Source organism: Pseudorca crassidens, chromosome 18, assembly GCF_039906515.1.
Source record: "Pseudorca crassidens isolate mPseCra1 chromosome 18, mPseCra1.hap1, whole genome shotgun sequence".
Taxonomy (NCBI): domain Eukaryota; kingdom Metazoa; phylum Chordata; class Mammalia; order Artiodactyla; family Delphinidae; genus Pseudorca; species Pseudorca crassidens.
Genome location: NC_090313.1, coordinates 12,859,499 through 12,873,770, shown reverse-complemented (window position 1 = coordinate 12,873,770; position 14,272 = coordinate 12,859,499). Strand labels below are relative to the sequence as shown.

The 14,272-nt window shown below is 45.2% G+C and overlaps 1 protein-coding gene across 4 annotated transcripts in view; it reads left to right on the top strand.

Moving 5' to 3' along the window:
- FARP1 (FERM, ARH/RhoGEF and pleckstrin domain protein 1) overlaps positions 1 to 14,272 on the top strand; it is a 288,757-nt gene that overhangs the window by 214,421 nt on the left and 60,064 nt on the right. For all 4 annotated transcript variants that reach the window (XM_067713490.1, XM_067713491.1, XM_067713489.1 and 1 more), the window contains 7 exons: positions 212 to 309; positions 4,904 to 5,018; positions 5,871 to 6,018; positions 8,622 to 8,717; positions 10,146 to 10,309; positions 11,011 to 11,079; positions 13,376 to 13,451. In XM_067713490.1, the coding sequence (XP_067569591.1) occupies positions 212 to 309; positions 4,904 to 5,018; positions 5,871 to 6,018; positions 8,622 to 8,717; positions 10,146 to 10,309; positions 11,011 to 11,079; positions 13,376 to 13,451 (766 nt within the window). The remainder of the gene's footprint in view (positions 1 to 211; positions 310 to 4,903; positions 5,019 to 5,870; positions 6,019 to 8,621; positions 8,718 to 10,145; positions 10,310 to 11,010; positions 11,080 to 13,375; positions 13,452 to 14,272) is intronic.

Sequence of the window (14,272 nt, the reverse complement as noted above, 5' to 3'; positions counted from 1 at the left end):
TGTGAATAGTTACACTGCAGCCAGTAGCACCAGGAATTCATCCTTCCTGTGCAGACTTTCTTGTTCTTCGGCTTATATTTCTTTAGGTCCTCACTGTGTGGGCAAGTTGCCAGTGAGCAAAGTGAGGCTGACTTTGTTGCCAAACCTCCCCGCCCTCTTGCTTGACACCCATCTCTCTGTGTCTGACGCCCGTCTCTCTTCGTATTCGCAGGTACCTGTTTGCTCTGCAGGTGAAGCAGGACCTGGCTCAAGGCAGGCTGACGTGTAGTGACACCAGCGCTGCCCTCTTGGTCTCACACATCGTGCAATGTAAGTTCCGTTGGTTTCCTTCAGAAATCATGTGGGAAATAACACAGTGATCTGCCTGGTGGGGAGAAAACTGACATCCACTGAAAGCAATAATGTCTTTGTCTTACACTGCTATTAGCATGAAACCCAAGGGGTGGAAAACAGTCCTCCTAACTTTGTGTATATGGACTCCCCCACCGAACGCTGACCCGGGAATTTTGTGTTCTGGTGTTTGTCTCCTCTTTCTAAGGACTACGCGTTTGTTGAAAACTCAGTTGACTCAAAGGAGAAGCTTGGATACACGGTGGCAAAGTAGACTAAACTCGTTCTGTCCTGTTCTTGCATTTAATATTCATCATCGAATATGGCCCATTAGCCTTCAGACATAAAACTGTCAAAGATTTCCCTTCTTGTATTCTGCTCGAGAGTTCAGTAAACCAAGACACATGAAACTGGACGGAACCCAAGTGATGCTTGAAGCTACATCTTTTAACTTTCTTCCTCTAGACAAAGGATAAGTTAGATTGTGCTCATTCGAAGGCTTCCTGACGACTCACCTGGGCATTTTTTTTGTCTTGGTCAAGGCAGAAGTTACTTGAAATGGAATATACACATTATGTTTCAGGAAGGAAATTATGTATATAGACGAAGGTCAACATCTAAAAGCACTAGTATAAAAAAAATTGTGCTAGCATATCATTCTGAAATTTCCATTGTATACAGAGTAGTCCCATATAATCAGCCCCGTCCTGTCCAGATAACTGCCCAGTTAACAAGCTTTCCACAGGTTTGTAGGAAGGGTCACTCCCAGTAGTCAACAAATTACCTTAGTCCAAAATGATGAGGTGTTTCTAGAGACCATGCTTATCTTCTTTTTTGTGCAATGCCATTGTTGAATATCTGCCAGACTTAGTAGATGGATGTTTTCTTATTCATTTGAAAACATGATGTGAGAAAGAAAAGACAGGCCGAAAAGAAAAAAGTAGGTAAACTTTGTAAACTTTACTATGTTCCAGCTCTATGTATATTATCTCATTTAATTCTTATAACAACCCTGTGAGCTCAGTACTGTTATCCCCATTTTAAAATGAGGAAGCTCTGACACAGAAAGTTACATAACTTTTGTCTTTCCCGTGTTTGATCTTCTCTCTTCTTACAGTGACAGTGGACAGAGGAGGGCTTTGAATCAGGCAGACCTCGTTTCTGTTAGTTGGTTGTTCACCCTGGCAAGTTACTAACCCGCCAGCCTCTCTTTCCTTTGGAACAGGGGGATAATAGAATCTGTTTCATAACAGATGAAATGATAGCATCAATATTCAGCATATGTTAGGTGTGCGATAAATATACCCTCCTTTCTTTATCCTCACTCACCTAGGGCCCTCCCTTTCCAAGCAATGGGAAATTTCGACATAAAGCTTCCTTGCTGGAATAGCAACTTCAGCAAAGGTCTCTGACCCTGGGCCTTTGGTGAGAGAAGAGATTTAGTCGGCTATTCCTGATGCCATTCAGTCTTGTAGCCCCTTCCTCCTAAGGCCCTTCCTTTTTAAAGAAAGAGTGAATCTTCCTTTTTAAACATGCACACACGGGAAGTGGAGGGTCACGGGAATCCAGAAAACCATGTGCTTGGTCTGACGGACCCCTCACCCCCAGACACCAACAAGGGGCTCAAAATCCCCTGAGAATCTTGAGTTCTCCAAAGGAAATGAAATAGGTGGGTTCAGAAGTATCTCTGCTGTTTCTATACTCTGTGATGCGCAGTCGCGTGACACACTGTTTCTATAATCTCATACTTAAAAAGCCCCATTTCTGTATTTTTAAGCATTCCTGTACCTTCTGTCATGGAAGGAGGAATTTCACAGAGTCCTCTGTGAATAGTGTGTTCATTTAAATTATTGGTAGTTATTGACGTCCTCAGTAAGGTAGGAGAGGTCAGCTCATCTCCCTCCTGCAGAAGCGATGTTAATGCTGATGGAAAATTATCTCTAGTGAGCTATATTTTCATCTCCTCTGTATCTATACACGCAATCTGATTTTTAAAAAAATTTTCCTCCCTTTCATTTGAATTCATGGAGTCATCTTTCACATAGTCTAATTGTTTTCGTTGGTTCCTCTGTTACTGGCCTTAGGTATCCCCTGTATATATTTCAGACTTTTAATACTCTCTAGTTGATTATGAATAGACCAAGTGGGACAAGCTGGTGAAGAGAAGAATCAAACACTCTTTGGACCTGACGTAACAGAGGAGGCATGGTGGGGCTAGATTTCTGCAGGTTGTGTGTGCGTCCATTCTGAGGATTGTACCTGGCAGAACAAGTTTGTGCAAACACATCCTCATGAGACTTCTCACAGAATTTGGGGGACGGGGTGGTGGTCTTCTTATTTTTTTTGCCAAGAGTACACTGCTAAGGAATTTAGTATATACATCAGCTAATACGACACCTTTAATTAAAAATAGTCATATCTTGCACATTACAGTGCTCAGACTCTCCAGACATAAGGGGGTGCCTACTTCCATGTTTCCAAGAAGAGAGCATGTGGGAGAAAGTGGATGTCACAGTCGTGTTGCCCTTGCATTTTGGGAGTTGAAAAGCAAGTGACTCCGAGGAAAAGACAGTTTAGGCATATTGACCCTGATGCCAGAGGAAAAACTGGAATTCTTAGCTCGTTCATATTGAATTATGGAAAAGGCTCTGTTATAAAATCCATATATGTTAAGAAACCCAAACTTAAAACTCGTAAGAAATTTAGGATTTAGGTGAGTCCCCTCTCCCTCCCACCATACGCAGTCCGTCTTCATTATTTGCAGATGTCATGTTTGCAAATTCACCCGCTCTCTGAAATTTATTTGTAAGCCCAGAATCAACTGTGAGTGCTTTCACGGTTACTCGCAGACATGCGCAAGAAGGTAAAAAATTGGAGTCGCCCCTCCCTCACCTCCCCAGTGGAGGTCGGAGGAGGTGATGCTCTGCCTCCTGGTTTCAGCTGTCATACTGGAAACAAGTGTCCTTTTTGTGATCTCTTTGGAGCCACGCTTTTTGCATTTCTGTGCTTTTCGTTGATTTCCCTGTTTTAAATGGCCCCCAAGCATCGTTGCTGAAGTGCTGTGTAGTGTTCCTAAGTGCAGGAAGGTTTCGATGTGCCTCACGGAGAAAGTAAACACAGGTGTTTACGGGTGTAGATAAGCTGCTTTCAGACGTGCATTACAGTGCTGTTGGCCCTGGGTCCAGCGTTAACGAATCAGCAGGGTACATAAAGTAGGATGTCTTTCAACAGAAAACAAGGTTAGTTGGTGAAAATGTTTCCAGAGTCTCGCGGGAACCTAACCCTGTATTTCCCCTGGGAATGATGGTTTAGTCTTCACTAATTCGACGTGCGCGGGGACTTGATACAACAGCACTACTGTGAAGAATGAGATGAACTGTGCTTGCTTGAGGCCAGATAGGAGGAAGTGCAGAAAAGACAGTGTCACCATCGCCGTGGCAAACCAGTGAGGAGGATGGCAGTATGGCCACTCCTGCCCAGTTTCCTGTGATGGAGGGTGGCAGCTTTACTCAGGGAAGGTGAAATTTGTTGACAAAGTGCAACTAGGAAATGATGTTATTGATTTGCCACGGCAGTGAGAAGCTAGTGGGTGACTGATTCTTCCAGTGGCCCAGCTGGTGCCAAGCAAATATTCTCAGTGGCTGTGATTTATAGCAACATAGAGGCCACGTCCTGCATGATTACTGGGGTGCATTGCCCAAAGTGTGACAAGCTGCTTCACGTGACAGAGTGAAAATTAGGCTTCATGGCAACGGTTTACTTACTTTTATTATAAACAGTTGGACTCTGGTCGTTTTATTAAGCTTGTTACACAGACTATATGATAAAGGCATGCTGCTACATCTGTATTAAATTGCTGTAAACTGAGCTGGAGCTAGTGTTAAGGTACAATTATTAATTTAAAGCGCTATCCTTTAGTTTTCCAGATTAGAGCAATTTGGGGACTTGAGAAAATTATGCATCCACTTCCTTGTAGACTAAAAATTTGTGAGAATTTGCGATCTGATCTGTCATTTCTGACAACACAACTACACAAAATTTAAGACACTTGAATTTATGTTTACCAAATTAGATTATGTACGTTTACCCCTAGTTATAATCGTCTTTACATGATAAAGCATTTGGGATTTGCACTAGTAATTGCTATACGTGTGTCTCCAAAGTTGATTTTGTCAAGCCCTGAAATTCTGGGGCTTATTTAGAAGTTAGAAGGCCTTCATCCACGTAACTGGAATGTACTGCCTGAAGTAGACGTGAACCCCTAGTTGGGGTGGGGAGGAGAGAGACAAACCAGGAACACGGATGGCTAGAGATGGATGATTCTGAAGTTTTCTTTCCAACTGGTAGAGATGAGAAAAAGCGAAATTGTCGTCTTACGTTGGCACGGTTGTTAAATATGCCCTTCCAGCCACCGCTTCTCACATCTAGCCCTTAGGATACCTACCGGCTGGGATTGCCTTGTGTCGTCTGCTAGTTTTTCTGGTTTGCTACTTGGGGAACAGTCCACTGGGAGTACAACAAATTGTGAAGTATTAATCATATGTGGCTGGTTTTTCTTTCTCTTTCTCTGTAGCTGAGATTGGGGATTTTGATGAAGCATCGGACAGAGAGCATTTAGCAAAAAATAAGTACATACCTCAGCAAGATGCACTAGAAGACAAAATTGTGGAATTTCACCATAACCACATGTAAGTCTCCTTCGTTGCTTCCTACTTGCTTTGAGCTCCTTCTCTCTGTCCTTCGACATACGTGGATACACACACACACACACACACACACACGTGACTTATTGGGAGGAAATGTACAAAGGGTGAGGGAGGAGAGCACAGAGGCTCAGTGAGTGTTGTTTCTTATCCTGGACTATTGGTAACACAGGTTACCCACTCAAGACCAGACCTCTGGGCTCCTTGCTTGCTTTCCTGTGAGACCAGAGTAACACTGGAATTTAGGACACCCCGTGCTTTGGAGTAAAAGGAAGAGTATAAGACCAAGTAGCAGGAAATCAGGAAGAGGACATGATAACTAGGGACAGTATAAGAATATTGTGAAAATGGAGAACCTTTGTGCCATGTCCATTCTGGTTTTCTGTTTTGATCAATAAAATATTTTCAAAGCCTTCTCTGCTCCTTTTGTTTTCGTTGTTGTCTTTCAAGGAAGGCACTTGAGTCTTGGTGATAGTGGCCTTGACAGTGTTGAACTTTGCAAGTTTAGGGCTATTGTAAGTGACTGGAAACTTGTTTCAACATGGTCGTGTTTTGCTTTTATATGACCTTAAAGGAAACTCTTTGAGATTCCAAAAAACTGGCCGAGTTTGAGATAGACTTTTGGGGGTTTTGTGTTACACAAGCAATAGAGCTTTTGTTCCAGTTGCTCAACTTCGGATTATAATGAATGGGAGGCCGGGTGTCATCCGATCGGGTAGCCCCATTGTTGGTGATGAAATGCCTTTTTCTTTCCGAAGAGAAGATGCTTAATCTTGAATTCATAGACACGGAGAATTCAAATCTCCTGGCCTTTCTCCTGAATTTTTGTTTTGTCAGTGGACAAACACCCGCAGAATCGGATTTCCAGCTCCTGGAGATTGCCCGCAGGCTGGAGATGTACGGCGTCCGATTGCACCCAGCTAAGGACCGGGAAGGCACTAAGATCAACCTGGCTGTGGCCAACACGGGGATTCTAGTGTTTCAGGTAAGAGCGTTTAGAACCAGCTCGGTTCCCTTGGTGTTGCAGAGATAAGAGTTGGCCCTTCAACTCTGATTCCAAGTTGGGTGGTCCAGGCTAAGACCTCTGAGAGTTATTTTTAGGTGAACAGGGAAAAACAAACCTCATCTCAGGGTTTCCTGTTTCTGTCCGGACCCTCAGACTTGCAGATTTCATTTCCTTTGCTTTGCTCCGGTTGGGGAATCCCAGACTGCAGGTTTGTTTGCAGGTATTGACTTTGTAGGATCATAGAAATCCCTCTCTCTCTGTTGACCTAACTTTGAACATAGTATAATGGAATCAAGATTTCAGATCCCCAGTATAAACACCTTTTTCACACTTGCCCGTGATAGTCATCTGATTTTTTAACCTGATTTGGGTTTTGCCTAAGTTAGCTTGTTTGTGGTTTCACATTTACCTAACTTAGAAGGTGTAGCAGTTTTATAAATTCACAGAAGCTGTGCCCGTGTCCTGCTGTAATTTTGCAGCTACGCACATACTGCTCCTGGACCCTTACCTGTGTCTTACATGAGGACATAGCACTCTGCGCTCTGAGGCGCGTGCACCCTTGATCACGCTGCCGCTGTACCGCCATTGATTGAGGCATCTCTTTTTCTTGACAATTTCATTGAAGTATCACTGACATGCAATTAAGTGCACACATTTAAAGCATGCTGTTCTTAAATACGTATAAGTCCTTAAGTATGTATATCCTGTGAAACCGTCAGTGAAATCAAGACAGTGAACATAGTCATCACCCCAAAGGTTTCCTCAAGACTTTTTTCTTTTTTTGTATTGAAGTCGTTGGTTCACAATATAATATTAGTTTCAGGTACATGACATAGTGATTGAATAGTTTATAGGTTATACTCCATTTAAAGTTGTTATAAAATATTGCCTAGTAATAAACTATAATGGAAAAGAATTTTTTAAAGACTATAGATGTTTACATATATATATATAAATATATATAACAGAATCATTTTGCTGTACACCTGAAACTTACCCAGTATTGTAAATCAACTATACTTCAATTAAAAAAAAATGATACCTAATTTAAAAAAGAATATGTATGTATGTGTGTGTGTATATATATATATATATATATAGTCTAGATTCCCTGTGCTGTACAATATATCCCTCAAGGCTTTCTCTTTTAAACAAAAGTGCTTTGGTTTCAAAGGGGTATGAAGAAAGCATCTGACCCTATTTCATCTCATGAAATAGGGTCGGATTTCACCCAGGTTTGAAGGTGTAAATAGGTGCACGACCTAAAACTCTTTTTTTGAGCTTTGCCAGATTGGGTTACATTTCCCCCTTCGTATTTTACCAAAGTAACCCCAGTGATTCTTTGCTCCTGTATCAGATGTTTATGACGGACAGTAATTACCAAAGGGTTCGTGTCCCAGGAGAAGTTGAAGTTGGGTTTCCTATGGGACACTAGGAAGTGACATTTTGTGAGCAGCGTGGTATTTGAGGAGGTGACTGTTCCTAATACCCACTGACCTGCAGAAATAATCTAGGCGTCCCTGATGAGAAAAACAACAGTGAAACAATGTGGTTGTCAGTCCTACCATTCCACTTCAAAGTTAAAACCCTTAAACATTTCTAAAGATCATAGTCGGGGGAAGAGGTGCCTCACAATTGAATTAATTTGCTTGGATTGTGTTTGAGACACTTGAAGTGTTGAGAATTGTTCCGTAATGTCATCATATACAAGGACTGTATCTTGAAATTAATCTTCTTGCCTGTGCCTAATTGCTTCATTCTAACCAATTTAAACGAATGGTTCTGGTGTTCAAACGGGCTCGAGGAATTCTAATTTCAGTTGAGAGGACGGCACAGATAGGAGCTGGTATCTGGCGACTCCCCACTGTGTCTCCCCCACTCCCACCTGGCGATCAAAGATGAGATGTGTGCGTCCCTCCCGGAGACTGTTCTCTGGCCTCAGAGACACACGGAGGGTGGGGTCTCCCCTCCCCGGCCCTGCTTGTGCTGTTGGAAGCAGAGCAGTGTGGACAGAGCAGGTGATCGCTAACCGCTGTGTTGCTTCTGTGGCTATAACAACAGCTGCTGGTTAAGGCACATGCCCGGGAATCTCATTCTGCTGCGGTAACCATGTGATTTCGAGCAAATTAAAATCCAGCCATGCTGCAGTTTCCACAGGTGTAGAATGAAGATAATAAATCCAGCTCCCTGGGTTCCGTGTAAGGCTTCACAAGATAAGGGCTGTAGAGGACTTGGGACAGTGCCTGGCGCTCGGCCCGTGATGGTCGCCAGTAGTTGTGGTGGTTATCATGGTGTTTATTTTTATTTATCTTTCTCTGTATCAGCCCCTCGGCCAGCCTCTTCTCTCCCTGGAGGCAGACTTAATTTGAAGGCCAGATCATGTAATTAGTGAGAAACAATGATCCAGGAAGGGAATGGGGGTCATCCCTCAGTCGCAGAGCCCGGGAATTCTCCAGCAAGAGGCATTCTTAGGAGGGGGAGAACGTCAGCCCTCCTTTCAGCTCCCCGTGAGCAGAGCAAACCGACTTGCATGTTGCTTGTCATTCATTTCCCGGCTCACCGGCCGATACCTTTGTTCTCAGGGTTTTACGAAGATCAATGCCTTCAACTGGGCAAAGGTGCGGAAGCTGAGCTTCAAGAGGAAGCGCTTTCTCATCAAGCTCCGCCCAGATGTGAACGTAAGTGCCTCTCGGAAAAGAGGGGGAGACCAGTGAGCCCCCTCGGGGCGGGGCAGGTCCCACTAGGGCTCAGGTGGAACCCACGGCCGGCAGCTCTCCAGGTGTCTGCCAGTCTGTACTGTGTATCCAGACTCTCGGTCCCTCCGCAGCTGTCCTCAGCAGTGGACAGAGGGCACAGATGTGTGCCCAGGGAGGGGTCACTTCCCTGTGCACCTACGGGCCGCCCCCTCCTGTGCAGCTGCCGTGTCTCCAGCCTCGGCCACCTCGACAGCCCGGTCAGCATCCTGCCGTGCTCCAGGTCTGTCCCTCCCCACCCAGGGGCGGTCCTGCTGTAGTCCCCAGCCCCTGACGCCGCACTCTCACGAGCTAACCCGGCCCCTCCCCTAGCACACTTCCCTCCCTCTAAAGGTGTCGCTCACGTGGCGCCAGGTCAGAGAAGGAAGAAAGCGTCTTCTCCATCTGCCATAAAACTAGGGATGGATGGGCGCCAGGGTGCTGATGTCCCCAACCAGAACTGGACTGCTTTCTCCCACGGGGGTAAAAAAAGATTATAAACGGCAGTCTAGGTTTATAGTCATTTGGTTACATTATGGATGAAATAGGTTTTTACGGCCTGATTTGGGAAGCAGTCACCCACTGGAAGTTGTTTTCTACGAGAACACACGTTTTGAGTCCAGAAGACTGGGTACTGCAGCACGACTCGTCTGTAAGTTGAGGCTGCACTACCGAGAACTGTGAGATTCTCCCCAAATGGCTGGAACCGCTGAGAATGTTAAGGGCTGTGGTAACATGTGTTTATATAATACGGTCACTTAAATTGAGAGCATTCAGTCTGGAAGTAGAAAATTACCGTATCCCCTTTCCCAAATCAAAGGACATGAATTTTTCAGCCTTGGGTGATACTTCAGTGCTCCAGAAAAAATGTTCATTTCCTGTATGGTCCCTGGGGCCACCTGGAGGCTGAGCCATATGCTTTTTGATGGAGAAAACGCTTAAGCACAATATTCAAAGTTGGCATGAACCATGGGGGAGAAAACAGAAAGAAGAAATGTGTTTCAGTTATTTTAAGGAGGCAGAAGAGGCATTTCAGTGCTTGGATATTTTTTCACGAAGGGAATGGAAGCCAAGTAAACAGCATTTGTTTATGATTTCTGTCAGAGGGAATGTTGTAACTTCTGCTGAGTATCCCCATTTTCTGTGTGTTCCTCTAAGGAATTAAGTGGGGAAGAAAATGGTTGAACGATGATGACTGTATTTCGTCATGAGGAACAAATGTGTTTTACTAAATAGGTGGATTTATGGTCATGCTATAATAAAATACACAATTGAAATTTTACTGGACAAATTTGTTTTCTGCCCCCTTTCCCGTACTGTAACTGAACGTCTCTGGGTAATGGAAAAAACCAAAGTGTTATTTTCTCTTTCTAGAGCTCATACCAGGATACCTTGGAATTCCTAATGGCCAGTCGGGACTTCTGCAAATCCTTCTGGAAAATCTGTGTTGAACATCATGCCTTTTTTAGACTTTTTGAAGAGCCCAAACCGAAGCCAAAGCCTGTTCTGTTTAGCCGAGGGTCATCGTTTCGGTTCAGGTAAGGATTCTGCTTCACATCTCTCCGTCTGCCATGTGGTCATTTTCCCCAAGACTTCCCTCGGGAAAGCTGGCTTGCAAGAGCTTTGGCTGATGGCATGTTTGCCGGGTCATCGCAAAAGGCTCCTGGCAGCCCCTTGCTGTGTTCGGTTTGAACGTTAGGTAGCCACTAGGCAGTCTCCCCAGCCACAGACAATGCCTAGAGGAACTCTTCTAATTCAGAAAGGATTTCCTTTCTCTCTAGAAGCAAAAGCACCTTGTTAACACCTGCTGTAGCTTCACCGAATGCTCTGTAGACCTGCCCATCACTGGTTCAATTTCTCACTCATTCTTTCAACCAGTCTTCGAGTGTCTACTGCATGTCAGATTCTGCTCTAGGTGTTGGGGGTACACTGTGAACAGAGCTATCCCTGCCTTCCTGAAGTGTACAGGCTCTTGGGATGGTTGCTTAATAATCAAACACAGAATCGTTAAGTTGTTGAGTTCACTGAACTTTTTCTGTCGTGTGTAAGGGAAATATCAGGAGACAGAATGGACGCAAAAGCACAGTTTCTCTTGGGACTGCCTTCATCCCGGGCTAGCCGAGAAAACTCCCGCGTCTCCCAGCTGTGGGAGGGAGGCAGGATGGTGGAGGGCTGTGCTGAGTGTGAAATGAGAACGCCTTGCTGTCTTCTCCGCCCCCTCTCGTGGTCTTCATTTTAGTGGCCGGACTCAGAAGCAGGTTCTCGACTATGTGAAAGAAGGAGGACATAAGAAGGTGCAGTTTGAAAGGTAAGAGAAACGTCAGTGCCACTTGCGGTTTGAGAGGAGTCGTTCTCTGCAGGCAGTGGTGCTCTAAGCGGCTAAGCATCGCTCCCCCCAGGCCCGGTGAGCTAGAGAATCGCTGCCGCCCGGTCAGTCTCGGCCGGTTCAGTGTTAGGAACAGCTGAGGCCCGGGGGACACTGAACTCCAGGGTGAAAGGAAGCCAGCAGAGGGCAGGGATGCAAGAGGAACGCGAGCTGACAGAGGGGGTAAAGCGCTGTAAAAACCTACTCACCGGTGAGTCCTTAAATATTTGGGGATTTGAATTGGAAGTATTTCTATACACTTTTTTTTTTAATTGGAAAAATTGCAAACCCTTTTCTTTAGGTTTTTTTTTAAATTAATTTTTATTGGAGTGTAGTTGATTTACAATGTTGTGTTAGTTTCAGGTGCACAGCAAAGTGAATCAGTTATACATATATCCACTCTTTTTAGATTCTATTCCCGTATAGGTCATTACAGAGTACTGAGGAGAGTTCTCTAAACTTTTAAATTCAGTAACGTTTGATTGAAGAGAAACAGGATTTATTGCTGTTGTTAGCAAATGCTGATAGCTCTTATTGTATGCCAGGCACTGTTCCAAGCCCTTTAGACATAGGAACTCATGGAGTCTTCATACCTGCTCTGTGAGGTCCGTGCTATTTTATTTCCTTTTTAAAGATGGAGACATGGCAGCTCAGAGATGTTGAGTAACTCGCCCAGGTCTCAGAGCTGGTAAGTGGGCCCTGGTCATCCAACTCCAGAGCTCACTGCCCTTCAGCACTGCTCTGCTCAGAGGGACTAAAAGAAAAGGGTACAGGGGTGAAGGGATGGTGCGCCAATGACTGTTCAGTTGCAAGTGTTTGTTTTAATGGTTTTCTTTTTTCAGTTTAACACATTTAAAAATTACAATAAAGCACAGAGGATACAGCAAACACCCGTGTTCCTAGTACTTAGAATTAACTAGTCACATTTTAACTTTGGTTTCTAGGATTTTATTTCTTCTTCCCTTATTTGCAGCTATTGTGGTTACAGATGTAGTGAAAACCCCCTTTAACCAACAGCCTTCGTTACTTCCCTCCTTCCCTCCCCAGAGGCAACAACTACCTAATTCCTGTTACTTCTATTAGAAATATTCATGCACCCAAAAAGAACAGGCAGAACTGCTCTGGGGGTGTCCTTTTTCATTTATATAATCAGTATTACATTGTACGTAATCATGCGTCTTGCTTTTTAAAGCTGCCCTGATTTTGAGATCTATCTTAAGCGTTTTATGGTATTGTGAAAGTGTTACCTTTCAGGTGTCTGATTCCCTGTTGAGAAACGTTCAGGTTGTTTGGTGTTTTGTTTTGCTTTTGCTGAAGCAAATGTGCTGCCTTGACCATCCTTGTATATCTCTCCTGACGGAGGTCTGGGGTCGTTTTTCCCTCCCTGTACATAGAAATGTAATGTTCAGAAGGTTATCTGTATGCTTATCTAGATGTAGCGAAGCAAACCCCATCATTTTCCCGGACAATCCACGATTAATCTTTTGGGGATCGTATAAGAAGGGGTCTGCCTCTCTCTGACTCAGAATGTGCGTGCTCCGGAGCCTTGGTGTGTTATTTTGGAGTATTTTAAAGAAAAGCTGGATGGACATTGGAATTTAATCTCTATATTTATGTGGTTTCATGTGTTTGAGTACCTGAAAAGTTTCTCATGCTTGTCCCCTGGGAAGCTGGGGACCGACACACTAAGGGAAGGAAAAGATTAAAGGGAAGATGTTGGTGGCATTAAAAACCAGTTTCTTCTACTGTGGAGTCTATAAATTCATTCCTGGGGCAGGGCCTTTTCTCTGAACTGAGTGCTGTGAAGGAGTGGCTCATTAGTGGCAGAAGCCTCTGTTGTAGAACTGATCTAGAAAACCATTACCCGGAACACACCAATCGATTTCGTATTGTTAGGCCAGGGCTTGCAATCAGAGCGTGCTCGGGCCCAGCCGGCTTCTCCCTCCCAATGACGTTTCCCGTAACTAGAGAGTTAGCGTTCAGTGGTAGTACTCCCGACCGGCTGGACCACTGCAGTGGGAGCTGGGAATGCTGAGAACGTTTTCAAGGCTGAAGCAACCCCCGAATCCTACGAGTGATACAGAAAGGGTGACTGGGTCTGTCTCCAGGGAGCATTTATCCAGACTCCTTCGGGTGCCTTCACTACTGGGGAATGCCTCATGCCGTTATTTTTCATGTGAAACCAATGAAAAAAAACCCAATTCACCTAACTTTAGTTCTCTCGTGTGATTTCTCCCAGGAAACACAGCAAGATTCACTCCATCAGAAGCCTTGCTACGCAGCCTGCAGAGCCGAACTCAGAAGTGCCAAAACAAGTCAGTGATGGTGATAGTCACTCTTATAGCTGTTTTCCACCAGACGTCCTCTGCTGGGGACTGGCTTTCCTAGTCTGCTTTGTTGTTCTTCATCCTTCCATTTCGGGGTGTTTTCTGGAGGAGGCTCTAGCTGTGTGCCCTGGCTCTGACCAGACACGGGCTCTGTGCTTCTCGCCCTGGCCCGTATCCTTTCCCCTTCTCCCTCCCATGCCCTGGCCCCAGGGAAGTTTGCTCTATTGGCCTGAACTCAGCTTAGGGCTGGAACCATCCAGGGCCAGAGCTGAGCCCACCCTCCAGCTAAACGGCTGCGCTTGTGTGAAGAGATCGGGATTTAGCTCGGGGGTGACGGGTGTAGCTCCCCTCGGCTGCCAAGGTCAGAACCTTGCGCTGGCGCGGGACCGGACGGTGCGTTCCCAGGGCTCGTGTTACAGAGCGGCGACCACAGCTGGCAACGAGACACAGCACCGCTCTCGCTCTGAGGGTGGCCAGGGCTCGTTTTCCCTGGAGTTGGTCTCTGGATGAGCTCTCAGGGTTTTCTCTACAAGAGAATGAGAACTTTGTTGGGAAAGAACATGAAGGCAGTCTCCCTGTGCGAATCCAGAGAGCCTGTAAGCTGCCCGTCCTGCCCTTAGGCATCGAAACAAAGACGTTTTTGTCATTTGTCTGAAATCCGTGTCAGCTCGCCTTTGGAGGTCCACGGTGCCTTTCCTCCTCCGCCTTCAGGAAGTCAGTCCCCTGTGGGCCGGAAGGACCATCTTCTTCCATAGAAACTTGGGACGCCCAAGAGGAGACTGCCGGTCCCGGAAAGCAGAGGCACTGCC